This window comes from Electrona antarctica, assembly GCF_951216825.1.
Source record: "Electrona antarctica genome assembly, chromosome: 19".
NCBI lineage: Eukaryota > Metazoa > Chordata > Actinopteri > Myctophiformes > Myctophidae > Electrona > Electrona antarctica.
The window spans coordinates 23,908,794-23,925,504 of record NC_136800.1 but is presented as its reverse complement, the minus strand read 5'-3'; the positions used below and the strand labels follow the sequence as shown (position 1 = coordinate 23,925,504).

At 42.0% G+C, this 16,711-nt stretch overlaps 1 protein-coding gene across 1 annotated transcript; it reads left to right on the top strand.

The window, feature by feature from the left end:
- Window positions 1-5,375: 5,375 nt before the first annotated feature.
- On the top strand, window positions 5,376-15,896 carry LOC306912326 (uncharacterized protein). Its single transcript, XM_079488469.1, has 4 exons — window positions 5,376-5,515; window positions 9,625-10,413; window positions 13,325-13,504; window positions 14,430-15,896. The coding sequence occupies exons 1-4, from the start codon at window positions 5,506-5,508 to the stop codon at window positions 15,740-15,742; spliced, it is 2,292 nt and encodes a 763-aa protein (XP_079344595.1). The 5' UTR covers window positions 5,376-5,505; the 3' UTR covers window positions 15,743-15,896.
- Window positions 15,897-16,711: the final 815 nt, after the last annotated feature.

Sequence of the window (16,711 nt, the reverse complement as noted above, 5' to 3'; positions counted from 1 at the left end):
TGTGTCAGAACCACACAGGCTCACAACTGGGGTTCCCCAAGGCTCGGTTCTGGGTCCTCTTCTTTTCTCTCTCTACACTACATCTCTGGGTGCTGTCATCCACTCCCATGGCTTTTCCTACCACTGCTATGCCGATGACACCCAGCTGATCCTCTCATTCCCCCCCTCTGATACCCAAGTGGAGGCACGCATTGCTGCTTGTCTGGCTGACATCTCGGCGTGGATGTCGACAAACCACCTGAAGCTCAACCTGGACAAGACCGAGCTGATGTTCCTCCCGGGGAAGGGCTGTCCGCACCGAGACATGGCCATCACCATTGATAATGCTGTGGTGACCTCAACTCGGACTGCGAAAAATCTGGGTGTGACCCTGGACGATCAACTGACGTTCTCGGCAAACATCGCATCAGTGACAAGGTCCTGCAGATTCCTCCTCTACAACATCAGGAGGATTCGCCCCTTCCTCACGGAGAAGGCAGCCCAGGTGCTCATCCAGGCTCTCGTCATCTCCCGCCTGGACTACTGCAACTCCCTCCTTGCTGGTGCTCCGGCATCTGCCATCAGACCTCTGGAGCTTGTTCAGAAAGCTGCGGCTCGTCTGGTGTTCAACCGCCCCAAGTTCTCCCACACAACCATCCTTCTCCGTTCTCTACACTGGCTCCCCGTAGCGGCCCGCATCCAGTTCAAAACCCTGGTGTTAGCCTATAGGGCAGTGAAAGGAACAGCTCCTTCCTATCTCCGGGCTATGGTCGATGCCTACACCCCTGCCCGACCACTTCGGTCTGCCACCTCGGGGCGACTGATTGCCTCGTCACTCAAGGGTCCTTCTGGCCGATCCACACGGTCACGACTCTTTTCTGTTCTGGCCCCACAGTGGTGGAATGAACTCCCCACTGATGTTAGGACAGCAGAGTCACTGCCCATATTTCGCCGCAGGTTGAAAACCCACCTCTTCAGGAAACACTACCCTTCCTCTCTGCCTGACCTACTTGTTGTTAACTAGTTGTACGAACGTTTGTTTTCTATTGTTGTATTGTTTATTGGATCTTGTTTAGTCGATACACTTAATTGTTTTAGCTCATGCTCATTTGATTTAGCTATTTTGTCTCATCCGGTTAAGGAAATAGGTAGCTGATATATTGCACTTTTACCTTAGCGCTAGGTATACTCTTGGTTGCTTGTTTTTGCAGAAAATGCACTAAAGACTTCTGGTGATTAGTAGTTTTTGTTCCCTACCTATGTTGAATACACTTATTGTAAGTCGCTTTGGATAAAAGCGTCTGCTAAATGACTGTAATGTAATGTAATGTAATGTTAATATCTATTTGCCAGTGGATATTACATTTAATCACTGCTGACTGCATAAAACTATAACTGGGAGGGTGCATGGTGCTGGTTTTCTTCACTTGGTGTAGTAACTATGTCTTGCAAACTAAATTATTTGTAAATTAATATTCAGTGGTGGAAAGTACATTTTGCTGCTAATAGTCTACTTATACAGAGGCTATGTAGGCATGTCGATTAACAATGTATTGCACACTCTCAGCCTCTCTCACACAGCTGATAAAGTCCAAGATTGTCACAGCTTGCCTCTCAAATCAAGCAGATACTAAAAATTGTCTAAACACAAATCTGGAGAGTTTAATTAATATACATTAGTAGTACAGAGATAGTTCAGGGGTTAGGCATAACCTCCATACTATACCTGTACTGTTAATAATTGTGTTAATAAAGTATTCAATCAATCAAATATGGCTGAGCACAGAACAAGCTGGGTCTCTGAAAAGGTCCAGTGAATGAGCCCTCCCCATGTCTGCTTTACTATTATCAATGCATGTGTGTGCTCTCTCTCCTATACATTAATACACATTTAAACTGGTAGACTTGCGCACGCACGCACGCACGCACGCACGCACGCACGTTGACTACGTGCCAGGCCCCAATAAATATGAAGTAAAACAAAATATATATATATATATATATATATATATATAATTTATTTTAATTATTATTTATTTCAGAAATTGTATAATATTTTGGGGTTGGTGGTAGCCTAATAGATCTTGTTGAGCTGGTCATTTTAAAAGCACCCATGCCTTAACTCTCATTCCTGCAATTTGTAGGCCTCTCACTTAGACTTCAAAATACAAGGGCCATGATGCAAGTCCAGGGGTGCCACAGAATACTCATCATTTATCACCTCAGTTTAACCTCTTGACTTAGACCCTTTATAATTACACTGCACTGTGTGCAATCTTTTACAATCTACACCAAATCCGTCGCGACACATTGTGAGCTTGTACATTGGCTATTTTTTGGCGAATGTTCCCCTGGGTTCAAGAGGTTAAACAGTATAAATTAAGTTACAGTATCTTCAGTCTGTCATAATGGAAATATATATTATTCTCTCAAGTTTTCCTTGTGACATGCTGTAGCCTATTTTGGGGAAAATATTTACATATTTACGTACCGTAATATGACAAATGTAAGGTGCTGTAAAGTAACAATGTAATTCAGGGGTGCCATATGAAGACGTTATTTACAGGGGTGTATTTACAGGGGTGCCCTGAGCCAAAAATGTTTGAGAACCACTGGTGTAGAACCAAATAATGGGCGCACGGCGAGATCAGCACATTTGTCTGCATTTATCATTCTATCTCGACTTTGACTTGAGCGTAGGCCTACAACCCGCTCAGATCTCACGTCAGGTGTAGGATTTGTCTATATATACCCGTTTGTTCCATCATAGACATGCAGAGCAGTAAGGCATGCAGGTGCACATGTATCCATTCCAAAATTTATATCTAACACACTAATAAATAATCCATGTGAAAATATATACATTTTATAAAGGCATAATGGACATGCATGCCTATTTTCTTTGACAATGACAAGCAATTACAATCAAACGATATGGAAACAATCTAATAGCCTATTTGCTATTTGTTATAAGTTAGGTGCTTAATCATTCACTCATTGAAAAGAGTGCTTTAACAGTCATTCAGATAAGATTGCAGATCTGGAGATAGGCTGTACGAGTGCTTATGCGAGAGCAATTTTGGGAGTTGAGACCTCGTAATTTAAAAAATAATCACAAACAAACTACCCCACATGGGGTGCATACTTAGTTTAGACTAGTCATTGGTTCCACATGAACAATGTTGGTAAAACTAAGGTATTTGAGGGGAAATGTATTATATATTGCATCGTGTATTCATTATAAAACTGCTACGGTTGAACACACCCTTGCGCTGTTATTGGCTAAAACTCCACCACGCCCCCCCCACTAACCCCTCCTCCTACCGATCCACGTCCTGACCCGAGACCTGACCACAGTACCACACTATCATATAAACACCCAGAGGGAGCCAAAGGGAGAGTGTTATGGAAGGAAAACACCCCAGCATGATTATACAGGGGATGATAGAAGGGAAAATGCAAAAATATGGCCGTCAGTCCGTCACGCCACCATATATGTCCGCCAGTCCGTCATGCCTCGTGACACGCTCCATATGTGTAACCAGGTAGACCTGTTACTATGGCAGCATCAGCCAGGTGCTCCTTGTTTCAAATGGGTTTATTGGCAGACAGGTTTAAAAGGGCTGGGCTGCATTCATTCAGGGGATCCCATAGCTTGCTGTAAGGTTGGCGTATCTGAGGAGGACAAGAGTTTGAAGGCATGGCTTACTAAATGTATCATACTGGCTGCCTGGTGAATTAGTAAGTAGAAATGCCCTTATTCCATGCTGCTGTGCTCCTCCTCCGGTACGCCAGCCAAGTGTATGGTATAGTATGTCTTGGTTGTTTATATGATGTTGACTTTTAATATGAGTATTTTAAAATAATAACTACTTTGTGTACAAAACGAAAAGACAATAAAATGCCTTTGTTTGAAATCCCAATATGTCTTATTTCCATGCTCAACCTTGGTCACAAGAACCTGTGCTTTCCCTCTAGAAAAAGGTGGCGTAGTATAGTAGGCTTTAAGTATATTGTATTATTATTCCCTCAAAAGTCCCCCCTGCCACATATGGCTCATGGCTGTCTCCATATGGCTGTCTCCATGTATGAAGATCACGACAATGACCTCATCAAACCCTGGATAGCCATACATGGAGAAGACTGGATCATCACCTAGATATTGCATCATCAAACCCTGTACACTCAAGACATGCTCCATATATGGCCAGTAATAATAATAATAATAATATTACATAGGTAATATGATGACTTCCTTTCTTTCATAGAAGTGTCTTTAAATGTTCTGATGAATTGAAAATGGAGGACTCTGATGTAAACAAGTCTTAGTGTTTTTATTTATTTTTTATCATTGTAACAGTTTTTATATTGACCTACTGTGTATAGGCCTACCTTTGTTTGAACTTTATAGGACTACCCATTCTACAAACTGTGAATAACACTTCAATCAATCTGATAGCAATTATTTGGGATAATGACAATTATTTAGTATCAGAATCAGAAATAGCAAAACGATAAAAACAAATAAAAAATTTGTATAGGCCTAATAATAATATCTATAATGCGCCACATTGTGAGCTTAGATGGTCTATTTTTGGTCTATATTGAATCCCTTGACAGCAGGTAACCCTCTTGAGCACGTCTATCTTTTGATTTGCTAAGTTGAAATTGAACCAGAATGTTTTTGTGTCAACGCAGCTTTCTAGTACCAGCGCGAATTAAACATTGCGATCCGGTCTAGTCTAGAGCCCGCCTCCCGTATCCGGTAACACAAACACATGCATGATGCGCTCCTATGCCACCAAAATGTGGAACGCCCTACCAACTGTCATTAAGACATGCGAATCCCTTGACTCCTTCAAAACCGCTCTCAAAGGGCACCTACGGATGGCTGCAATTCGAAACTGGCCCCCGTAAAATCTGAATCCCCCCCCCCCGCCCCCCCCTTTTTTCCCCTCACTGTATATATTTCTTTTCCCTTTTTACCTCCTTTTTGATGAATTCTTTTTTGATGAATTCCTGTTCTGTCTATAGAAGTGTCTATTTGTACGTCTCTAAATGTTTTGATGATTTGAACATGGTGGACCCTGTTGGAAACAAGTGTAATGCTTAATTGGGTCGTCCACTCACAGTTAACAGCCTTTGTATTGAGTTTGTGCTTGAAATGTACTGTAATTCTGCAAACTGTTAATAAATTCTTCAATCAATCAATCAATCAAACCGTTTCCGTATCCGCTCTATGCCCAGGCAGTGGGCAGAAGCTTGCAAAGAAAACGGATCTGTTCTGAATTCTATTGTGAAAGTTCAGACAGGAAGTGTTATGTGTTGTTATTATGTTTAACTCAATGCTTTGCTTTAACGTTTCTGTAGACAGGCTGCAGCCACGACTGTAAAGACAAACATGGTGTTAAATCAGAGCAGAAACGGAGCAGAGCAGACTAGCCTTCATCTCACGGAGTGTTCATCAAAAGCTGCTGCTGCTCTTTAGGATAATAAAAAAAAGTCAACAACAGAGTTGTAGCAGCGATGGAACTCGGTATGTGCTGTTTGATTATTTGATTTGATGTGGTAGTTTAGCCCGTTAGCTTAGCTGGTTAGCTTAACGGTAAATAGACACAATGGATGGACCGTCGGACATTAGGGACCCTTCTGTCAGTCCGAGGCCTGGAAGGTGTCTGTCCATTAATTGTTCCCACCTGACCACCCATTACAAATCGTCCGGGGGACCGAAATCCCGTTAAGCTTGATTTATACTTTGTTGCGCTCCGTGCTGCACACGGAAACTATCCGATCTGCAAGCTCAAACTTGTGAGCTTGCGCATCAGATCTTGCACTGCATGACACGGGCGCGCAACATGCGTAAATCACCCCAGCTAGTCCAACGACCCGTTATGGCAAAACACATCATTGTTCCAAAATACACCGTGGGTTTATTACACGGACTATATACACGATAAACAGTAAACACCAGAAACAATATTATTAGTACTATAACCAGAATGTTTGCCCCAGAATAGGGCAGTGGGTTCATGTGGTGTTCGGTGTTGTTGTAATACTCATGGTTGATGGTAGGCGGTTGAGGTTCCAAACGGGGCTAGGTTGATGGTACTATGGCTGCTATAGCCCCATATGTGACCCCAGTCCCCAACGCTCATTGTGTAGCTCCAAGATGAGGTCCCACTGTGAGAGCCTTCCGCCGGGTTACAGAACCAGCGCATGGTTTCCACTAGGAACGTTGCTTACGTTCTGCACATCGTACAAGTTACCCGAAACTTGGATTTTCTTGTCCGCAACTAAAGTAAAATTAGGCTACTTTTGCTAATTATCGGACCTTTACTTTTAGGATACGATGTGCAGAATAGGGTATTAAGCAAGTTAAGCAACGTTCCTAGTGGAAACCATCAAACCATGCGCCGGTTCTGAAAGCGACTAAAGGCTCAGGGCTCAGGTTCTGAAAGCGACTAAAGGCTCAGGGCTCAGGGCAGCGGTGGCCGAACGGTTTGCGGAGCGGTCTTGATACCGGAATGTTGCCAGTTTGAATCCCCGGACCGGCACGTTAAAATTACCACCGCTGAAGTGCCCTTGAGCAAAGCATTGAACCCCTACCATGAAATGTTCTATGAGCAGGGTGTGGCTGTAAACAAGCATCTCGAGCTTAGTCCACTTCCCTGGGTAAACAAAGAACTTTGCTTTGCTTTGCTCATACATCATAGTCTGGATTTTCGGTGGTGGGGTGACCACCGAACTACAACATGATGTCACGAGCCGCGGTGAAGAGCAAACCACCGCCACCGCTCCAGCCCTTCTCTCTGTTTTTACTCACCACCGCTCAACGTTATTGCAGCTCCGGTGGTCAGCTCACCACCGGAGCGGTGGTCACCTCACCACCGAAAATCCAGACTATGAATAGGCCTTAAGGCTCTCACGGTGGGACCTCATCTCGGAGCTACAGAATGAGCTTAGGGACTGAGGTCACATATGGGGCTATGGCTGCTAACGGGCCCTATTTTGCGTGTCTTAAGTACCACGTCTTATGCCTTAACTTAAGACCTGGAGGAAATAATATTGGAAATATTCAATCCCGATTCGATCGGGTGATCGGGAAAACCTGATCGGAGCTTCCCTACCACCTCCTAGGCTATAGTAATTTATTTATGAACGACTAGCCCTGTGTGGAACCTCACCCTCCGCTGTTAGCTCCGAGAAGAGGTTCCGTGTCAGGATTGATTGATTGATTGAACATTTTATTTCACAGTATGTAGAACGAAATCATGTGATTCAAACGAAAGCACATATCAATACAAAAACTGTTACTGTGGACAACACCAAGATTAAGCTCAAACTTGTTTACAACAGGGTCCACCATTTTCAATTCATTTACAGTATGGGGAAAAATTGGTGGTGGGGGAACTCAGACTTTATTTACGGGGGCCAGTTTTGAATTGCAGCCGTCCGAAGGTGCTCTTTGAGAGCGGTTTTGATGGAGTCAAGGGATTCACATGTCTAAATGGCTGTTGGTTGGGCTTTCCACATTTTAGTCTCATAGGAGAAAAATTTATTTGATCCCTTAAGTCTTAGGATATCTCTGCATACCGTAAGTCGAAATGGGTCGAGCCCCCCAAAAGCTTGGCGAAAACCCTTTTCGCAGTATCATATCCAAAAAGTAAAGGTATTTTTTACAGAGCTACAGATAATCAAATTAGGAGTGGAAAGTAAACATTTTAGAGCGGGGTGAAACAAGCACTTAAATCAGGCTTAAATTGCTTATTTAGTCAGTTGCTACCCATCCCTAATAATGTACCGTACCGTACTCAAATTACTGAATACGATTTTTGTTTTAAATTTGGGGGAAAATAGCCATTCAGGTACAGTGCCCACTCTGTATCCAATATCTAGCAGCATGTCCAAGGGGTGTACTTGTAGGCCAGGGTTCCCCAATAGGCGGCCCGCGGGCCGCAAGCGCCCCCTTGCGGCCCGCCGAAGAATTAAAAAAACAAACAAACAGATATAAATGGCATTAAATGGGGGCCAGTAGCCTATGCATGTCAAACTGGGCATCCTTTTCAAATGGGGTCCTGCCCTGAAAATGAATTTTCAGGGCAAGACCTCGACCTCACGCGTGCGGACTCGGCCCCCAGCCTGGTACCCTAATCAAAATATGGCCCTCGAGGAAAATTAATTGGGGAACCCTGTTGTAGGCTATGTCAAGCCATCTCACACTACAGAAAGCAGTGTTGAATTGGAAAGCTCACTCTTTCTCCTATGAGACTAAAATGTGGAAAGCCCAACCAACAGCCATTTAGACATGTGAATCCCTTGACTCCATCAAAACCGCTCTCAAAGAGCACCTTCGGACGGCTGCAATTCGAAACTGGCTTGCAGCTTCTACACTATTGCCTTTGTAGGAGCGGCATCAGGTCTTAATGGGCAAACCGTATAGCCTCATTCTGTGAACCAGCAAACGTCATATTATTAGACAGTAAGCCTTCAGTGGCATCACACTGTCAACAGCCTGCAACTCTCCTACGAAGTTGCAGTTTAGATACATAGGCCTATGTGATTTATGGATGGTTGAGCACTCCTATGTCTGTTTTGTTTGTTGGGGGTGTTCTTTATTTGCAATTTGTGACATGCATCTCCTTGCTGATTGCTAACTTTACAGCCAATTGCATCAGAGCCATTTGTCACAAAACAAAAAGATACATCTTTTACTAACTGCTTGCATCGCTTAGGGCTGTGTTTTGCCACGTGTAATGCTTTATTGGGTCGTCCACTCACAGTTAACAGTCTTTGTATTGAGTTGTGCTTGAAATTGTGCCTGTAATTCTGTTTATAAATATGTCAATCAATCAATCAAAACGTGGCGATATAATACGAATCACAATACAGAGGTCACAGTTCAATATAGTTTGATATTGTGTGCAAGGCAATATATTGTGATTTAATGTTTAATCTAATTTTGGGAAAACATTCATAGGCATATGTATACAATTTGCTCCATAGTAAGCTATTCAGGGAAGCCTTCATTCAGTTAAAGTACTGACCCATAACATTGCAGATTAAATAAAGTATTAACTAAACAACAATGTTATGAGTCATGTTTAGAAATGTATACAACTGCATTGTTTAATCCTTCTCCTGATGTTAATAAAGAAATAAGTTTGAAAACTCACCAGTGATGCATTCCACATACTGAGACTCTGACTCACTCTTGAAGCGGTCTCTAGCCTTCAAAGCAAAGTTCAGTGACTCCTCATACTCCTGGAGATAGAAATAAACCTTGGAGGCCACCAGGGCATCAAGCACATGGAGAGGAAATTAAGTTTTCTCAGACAGGGTCTTGACCTTATTTACAAAATCTGGGGTAGACCTACAGTAATGTTGCTTATGAGCCGTTTGGAGTGTTTACTATCGGCTTTGAGAACAGTGTTTCTGCTTAGGGGTTTTCTGTAGTTTACAATTAAAGTGCATAGACTTGGCTGGCAAATGGTTTACATAAGTAATCTAATAAAAAACATTAAAGCCTGTAGACTTTGCTGCCACATGATGTAATCTTCAAAAGCCATGCATTGGAGGGGCTAGCACCCCTCTACACATACAATGTCAAATATTTAATGGTTGTATTTTGTTTTCTCTTTTACTTAGACTTCCTGAACTCCCCTGCGTGTAAAGAGGAGGTTTCCTCTGAACAACCGGAGAGGAGCCCCAGTATGATCCAGGAGGAACCAGAACCGCCACAGAATAATGAGGAACTAGGGGAGTTACTTCAAATACCAGAGGAGGCTGATGGGTCAGCAATGGCATTACTAGCAGTGAAAAGTGAAGCTGATGAAAACAGAGACACAGAGCCTGTAGCCAGCACCTCGACTGAACACATGAAAACTCAAGCTTATGTCAAGTACTGGGTAGCATTACAACAAACTAGTGATGACCAGCTCCTCTCTTCAAACTGTTCTGAATCTGACACTGAAGACAGTGAGTGGGAGGAGACCATGAAAGATCAGTCAACTTTAAACACACTGAAATCACGCAAGACACATGTGGATGGGAAAACAATGTCTTTGAACAACAAGCTGTCCCAGGACAAGGAATTATCACAACAAACAGGTTTTAGCTGTACAGATTGTGGCAAAGGCTTTAATTGTAAGGGAACTCTAAAGAGACACATGAGGATTCATACCGGGGAAAAACCCTTTAGTTGCAAAGTTTGTGAAAAGAGCTTCAATCGAAATGTTACTCTTAAGGTCCACATGAGGATTCATACAGGGGAAAACCCCTTTACTTGCCCAGTTTGTGAAAGAACCTTCAAACATAATTATACTTTGAAGACACACATGAGAACTCATACTGGGGAGAAACCCTTTACTTGTACAGTTTGTGAAAGAACCTTCAATCATAAGGTTACTATGAAGAGGCATATGAGGACTCATACAGGTGAGAAATGCTTTCATGATAATGCATATCTTAATAAAAGACATACAGCATGGTATTTGAACAATAACTGTTTTTCTTCCATTAGCTTTTTCCCCCCTTTTTCTCCTCGGATAAGATGTAAACAACAGGGAGGAGGACGTGGGTCTCCTCTATCAGCCGGTGAAGAAAAATTGTGTTCTTTAGTTATCCACAGTTGAATATGTCTTGTTTTCACCAAAAACGCAATCTGGGAAAATAAATCAGAGATAGATGACTTTATTAAAAAATGTGGATGGACTGGAGTTTGTTTGGATCACATGATTTACGGTTGTATTCTTCTCAAGGAAGCTTTGAGAAGGAAAAGCAATGGTCACGTGACTGGGCTGCGCCATGACACTTTCATGGACACTTTCATGGGAGCCAACTCACACCGGAAGTTCAATGAATACATGGCAGTCAATGGAGATGGCTGGACCAGCTCATAACAAATTATATGACAATTGAGACCTTTGTCATATAATCGGTTCAGGAATATAAAATAAGTCATATCACAGGTTGTTTTCTAATCACTTGCTTTTCGATGTGCACAGTATATAATTTCTTTGAGGATCTAAACAGCAGCAGGTACCGTTTCTGGCTCGGAGGTATCGCAAGATTTGACTGACAGACAGGAAACGGTGGGAAGTCTCGCGATACTTTGTACGTTCAGAAAGGTGCTTTGTGCTCTTTAGATACCATACCTCTATAAAATGACACAGTGTACACATCGAAAAGTAACAGAGCAGACAATAATGTGTTACATATCTTATGTTGTTTTCCAGAAGCGATTACTTTACAAAAGGTCTAGTCATTCAGAAATAGTGTTTGTTCATGAGCTCGTCACTGAGCTCTCATTGACTCCAGTGCATTCTGCCGAACTTCCGGGTGTCGTTTGGCTCCTATGAAAGCCTCCATGAAAGTGTCAGTCACATGACAATTTCCTTTCCTTCTCAAAGCTTCCTTGATTCTTCTCAGGAAGTCATAGCATCATTCACAGGTTGGTGAAGAGCGCCCTCTAGCGTAATCACTGAACAGGAAATGATGTAATTTTTTTATTCAGGCATTTCATTAATTAATGTGGGTCAAAAAATACGGTAATGACTGCACTCGTTGATACTCCATGACCATGAGTCATTGAGCTCGAGTCCGAGTCGAGTCTGGAGTCTTTGAGGGGCGAGTGGCGACTTGAGTAGGAGTCTTTAACTTGAGTCGCCATCTCTGTAAATTTGAGATATTAGTGCTGCCCGATTTGTGTAGTTAGTCACAGGTTGGTGAAGAGCGCCCTCTAGCGTAATCACTGAACAGGAAATTATGTAATTTTATGTCAATGTGTTAAGTTTTAAGCATAGTTGATTAATATTGTTAATCGCAATTATTTTTGCCACAATAATCGTGACGTGTTATTTTCGTATTGTCCCATCCCTCCTTCCAAGGTAACACTAAATCTGATGTGTGCATGAACAAATTATGCGTTGCACCAGTCTCCCAGCACTCCCAGACTCCCAGCACTCCTGACACTTCATTCAGGAGTGGCGGATTCTTGAGCCGCAATGGTTCTGCATGCTCCACCTGGGCAACAGTGATGCTGCAGGCTCCACTTGCAGCTTGAATGGCCCTCCTAAAGGCCTCACCGTGGATATTGTATCTAAATGTAATGCCTCAACTCCTACAATTCCAAATGCTTGTCAGGGTGGGGGTCCCCAGTTAAAATATGATAAATTGCCATGGTACTGCTAGTTGAATTGGGTGATTAGAACATAACAGGTGGTGGCAACAGCAAGATGGTGAGCACTGTATGATCTCATGGATGTGTGCTGGCCCGACTGTATTTTTAAATGTATCCATGCCCATTTTATGGCCACATAAAGACACATTTTCCGTGGCTGTGTGTACTAGGCCCTAAACATGGATTGTGTGCAGTATTGTATTACTTAACCGTCTTTCCGCCAGCAATAAATCACGCATTGCCAAGGTTTTATCGCGTGTAACACTTATTTTGAAGAGCCAAATATCCGTAACCGCATGTTACAATGACAAAATACTGTGTGTAGTGTATTGACCGGTTGTTCTCTCGCTCGGTGCAGAAAAAACCCGACCGAGAGTATCGCAGCGCCTGCTGTCGGCCGTTAAAAAACCTTGTTTTCACCAGAAACGACATTCATTGCGCCGATTTGGAGATACAGGCATTTGAACGCGGACCATTGAATGCAAGTGAATGCGAGTGAATGCAAGTGAATCTTCAAAATAGCCGCGGTCACTGTCCCACTTGGACTGTTTAATATAAACCCCTGGATAACGTTTCTGGCAGTTTCTGGCAATTTAACACCGTTTTCTACAGTTCTGGCGGGCTGTGTGTTAATTTAAAGACCACAGAAACCTTCTCTCTTTGTGTCGGCCACGGTTGGTGCTGAGAAAAGTGCTCTTTATCTCTTGCACAATAAAATGTAGGATTCATATGCTCATGTACTGTAATGGTTTAGATACAATGCCAGAATTGTCTCAGAGAACGGACAAATTCAGCTAAATGAGAAATGTGAGATATGGTGCAAGTGAGGTGTGTGTGTGTCCTGTGCCCTGTGCCCAGCCTGTATGTTTACAGCAAGGGGCAGGGCATTACCTGATTTATGCTTCATTGCACGACGGTGTCCCATGGCAAACGCAGCCCACCTGCAAGCCCACAATGTGTTGCATCTGTGATGCATTGAGGTCTTGTCAAGCTTGGCTTGAAGCTGCAGTGTAATGCTACAGGCGCCCAGAGTCTATTTGAACCTTACTTTTCAAAAAATGTGCCAAAATGTCATAAGTTTTACCCAAATCTCCAAATTGTGTGCTTTTGTCTGTCAATTACAATAATATAATATTTGAATTTCCTTTTCATTGATGTGTCTGCCAGAGGTGGACACTCCTGAAAAGAACCCCTTCGGTCCTGCGCCCGACACCTCTTCCACCCAGTCAGACCCCGGAGAGGACAGCTCTGTTGCCGGAGACAAAAAGCAGCAACAGCCCCACTGTGATGGAGATGCCATTAGGAAGACCCACACCACTGCTACACTGCAGGAAGTGTACACTGAAGGTGACTTTGTTAAGCACTTGAGCTCTAGCATCCCTATTCTGAGGGTGACATTGAACGGTCGCTCCGAAACCCAAATAAGGACAATAAAGAGTTTTAAAAGTTATGTAAAGTGTCTTGTGTCATGAATGAAGTTCTCATTTTCAAAGTCCTTTTTTCTGTTAGGCTTTTACAATTTTGGCATTTAGCAGACACTCTTAATCCAGAGTGAATTACAATAAACAAGGCATTGATTTAAGTTTTGACTTAAGTTTATTGGCTTAGAAGACATAATATGTCTTAGACATGTCTGAAGCAACAGAAACATGAGTAAAATATAAAGCGGAAGTGGAGCCTCCTCCCCACTTCTGTTTTGTCTTTACAGTCGCGCAACTTTATCCTAATATAAACAGAAATCACCTACGCACATATATCTTGTTGCTTAGCAGAAATGTTAATAAAAAATTAAATGAAAATATATTTAAAATATTTTTCGAAAACGGAAATGGCAGCTTCCTTACTTGGATTTCGGGAGGTGTAGTTCCATACTATATATACCATTCGGAGATTGTGGAATAGTTGTCTGGCTACGTGAGACTACTGAACATTGGCTGCTATCAGAATATAGAGGTATTTAACACTTATTTTAACAAAATAAAATCACTTAACATTAAACTGTCGTTAATATACCTTAGAGTTGTAATCTAAAATGTGCCTTTTTTATTATGTTTTACCAATTTGGAACGTAAACAGGGAAACACTAAGAATGATCAGAGTCAATAACATGCTTACAATACCATACAATGACATTCAATTTATTTGATGAATGTGGATAGATTTGAGCTTGTATTTACAGCAGAGAGTTACTTCAACTATAACAGCTACAAAAGAGATGGAAAAGTAAAGTTCAAATCTTAAAAAAGGTTCTCTCATGTAATCTTTTATCTAGACTTCCTGCACCTTCCTTTGTGTAAAGAGGAGGTTTCCCTTGAAGAGAAGAGGAGTTCCAGTCACGTCCAGGATGAACCAGAGCCTCCACAGATTAAAGATGAACGGGAGGAGGTACTTCAAAGACCAGACGAGGGTGATGGGTCAACATCGACATTACTAGCAGTGAAAAGTGAAGATGATGATGAAAACAGAGACACAGAGCCTGTAGCCAGCACCTCAACTGAACACATGAAATCACAAGCTGGTGTAGAGGTCTGTGGAGCATCTGATGACCAGCTCCTCTCTTCGCACTGTTCTGAATCTGACACTGAAATAGTAGATGGTAATGTGTGGGAAACCAGGGAAGGTCTGTCTGCTTTAGACACACAAAATGTGGAAGGACAAAGATGGTCTTTCAGCAATGAGCTGTCCCAGGACTTTACGTCATCAAAACAAACTGATGCCATAGGGAGAAACACAGTGATGAATCACTTTGGTTGTACAGTCTGTAGCAAAAGCTTTAATCGTAAGGGAAATCTGAAGGCACATATGAGGATTCACATGGGAGAAACCCCTTTTTCTTGTACAGTTTGTGGTAAAGGCTTTTGTCAAAATGCTAACCTTGTGAAACACATGAGGAGTCATACAGGGGAAAAACCCTTTTTCTGTACAGTTTGTGAACAAAGATTCACTCAAAAAGATAGTCTTAAGACTCACATGAGGATTCATACAGGGGAAAAACCCTTTACGTGTGCAATATGTAGTAAAGGCTTTGGTCATAATGCAAATATGAAGACACACATGAAGACACATACAGGGGAAAAGCCCTTTAGTTGTACAGTTTGTGAACAAAGATTCACTCAAAATGATAGTCTGAAGACACACATGAGGACTCATACAGGGGAAAAACCCTATAGTTGTACATCTTGTGAGCAAAGATTCAGTCGTAATGATCATCTAAAGATGCACATGAGGATACATACAGGGGAAACCCCCTTTACTTGTACAGTTTGTAGCAAGGGTTTTGGTCAAATGAGTGATCTGAAAAGACATATGAGGCATCACACAGGGGAAAAGCCATTTACTTGTACAGTTTGTGGCAAAGGCTGTAGTCAAATGAGTGACTTGAAAAAACATGCAAGGACTCATACAGGGGAAAAGCCCTTCACTTGTTCATTTTGTGAAAAAGGCTTTAGTCAAGTAGGTGATCTAAAATCACACATAAGAATTCACACAGGGGAAAAACCCTTTACTTGTACAGTTTGTGGTAAAAGCTGTAGTAAAATGAATAATCTAAAACAACACATGAGGACTCATACCGATGAAAAATGATTAAATAAATACACTTTAGTTGTATAATCTATAGTAAAGGCTTAATTCAAATGGGTAAAACAGTGGTGACATAGTGCAGGTGCACAAAATCACCGCTAATCACCTCACATCACACCCAGATTGGAACTGTGTAATAGAGTCGGTTAGCAATCAACAATGTGACTAGTAATTACATCTCAAAATATACATATATATACAAAGCAAAACAATTTTGGGATTGTTTAAACAAAGCTGTAGGTCGCTGAGGACATCTGGCTTTTTTGCCGTTCATAAATCAGTTACAGACATTAGAATAAAACATCATTCATTTCTACCGTCAATAGCAACCACCCAATACATCATGTGCGTGGCACCGGGAAAACGGCTATGCCCAGATATCCCTATTGCGGGATTAAATTAATTTGATTTGTAGTATTTAGAATGAATAATCCAATTAGACAAAATGTAAGGAAGTGACCAGGCATAGTACCTTTTTGGGCCACGGGTGTCACCAATATCCCAATGCCATTCACATAAACCGAGACATGTTACATTCCTCATTCATGCCCAAAGGAAAAAGAGTTTTCAAACAGTATATCCAATAGCATTCCCTTTGTAAAAGTATTTTTTCATGGTTGCTACCTCTGCGGTTGAGCCATATCTTCTCAATGCCTATACATTTTAAGTCTTCAACTTTGTGGCCAAGTTCACAGAAGTGGTGTGCCATCACTGCCATGGGTGAAAGATCTTATTCAATAGTCTTTGTCTGTGTGTGTCATCTTTGTATATACTAGTCACATTGTTGATTGCTAACAGAGACTTTATTACACAGTTCCGAGGTGATTAGCAGTGATTTTGTGCACCTGCACTATGTCACCACTCCTTTAAAAGGAACTTGCATTCAGTCATTCACATTCAGTCATCCACACTGATGAAGGCTGGATAGCCGAAACGTTTGTCTCCTGTTCAAAATGTTCTCATCATATAGGG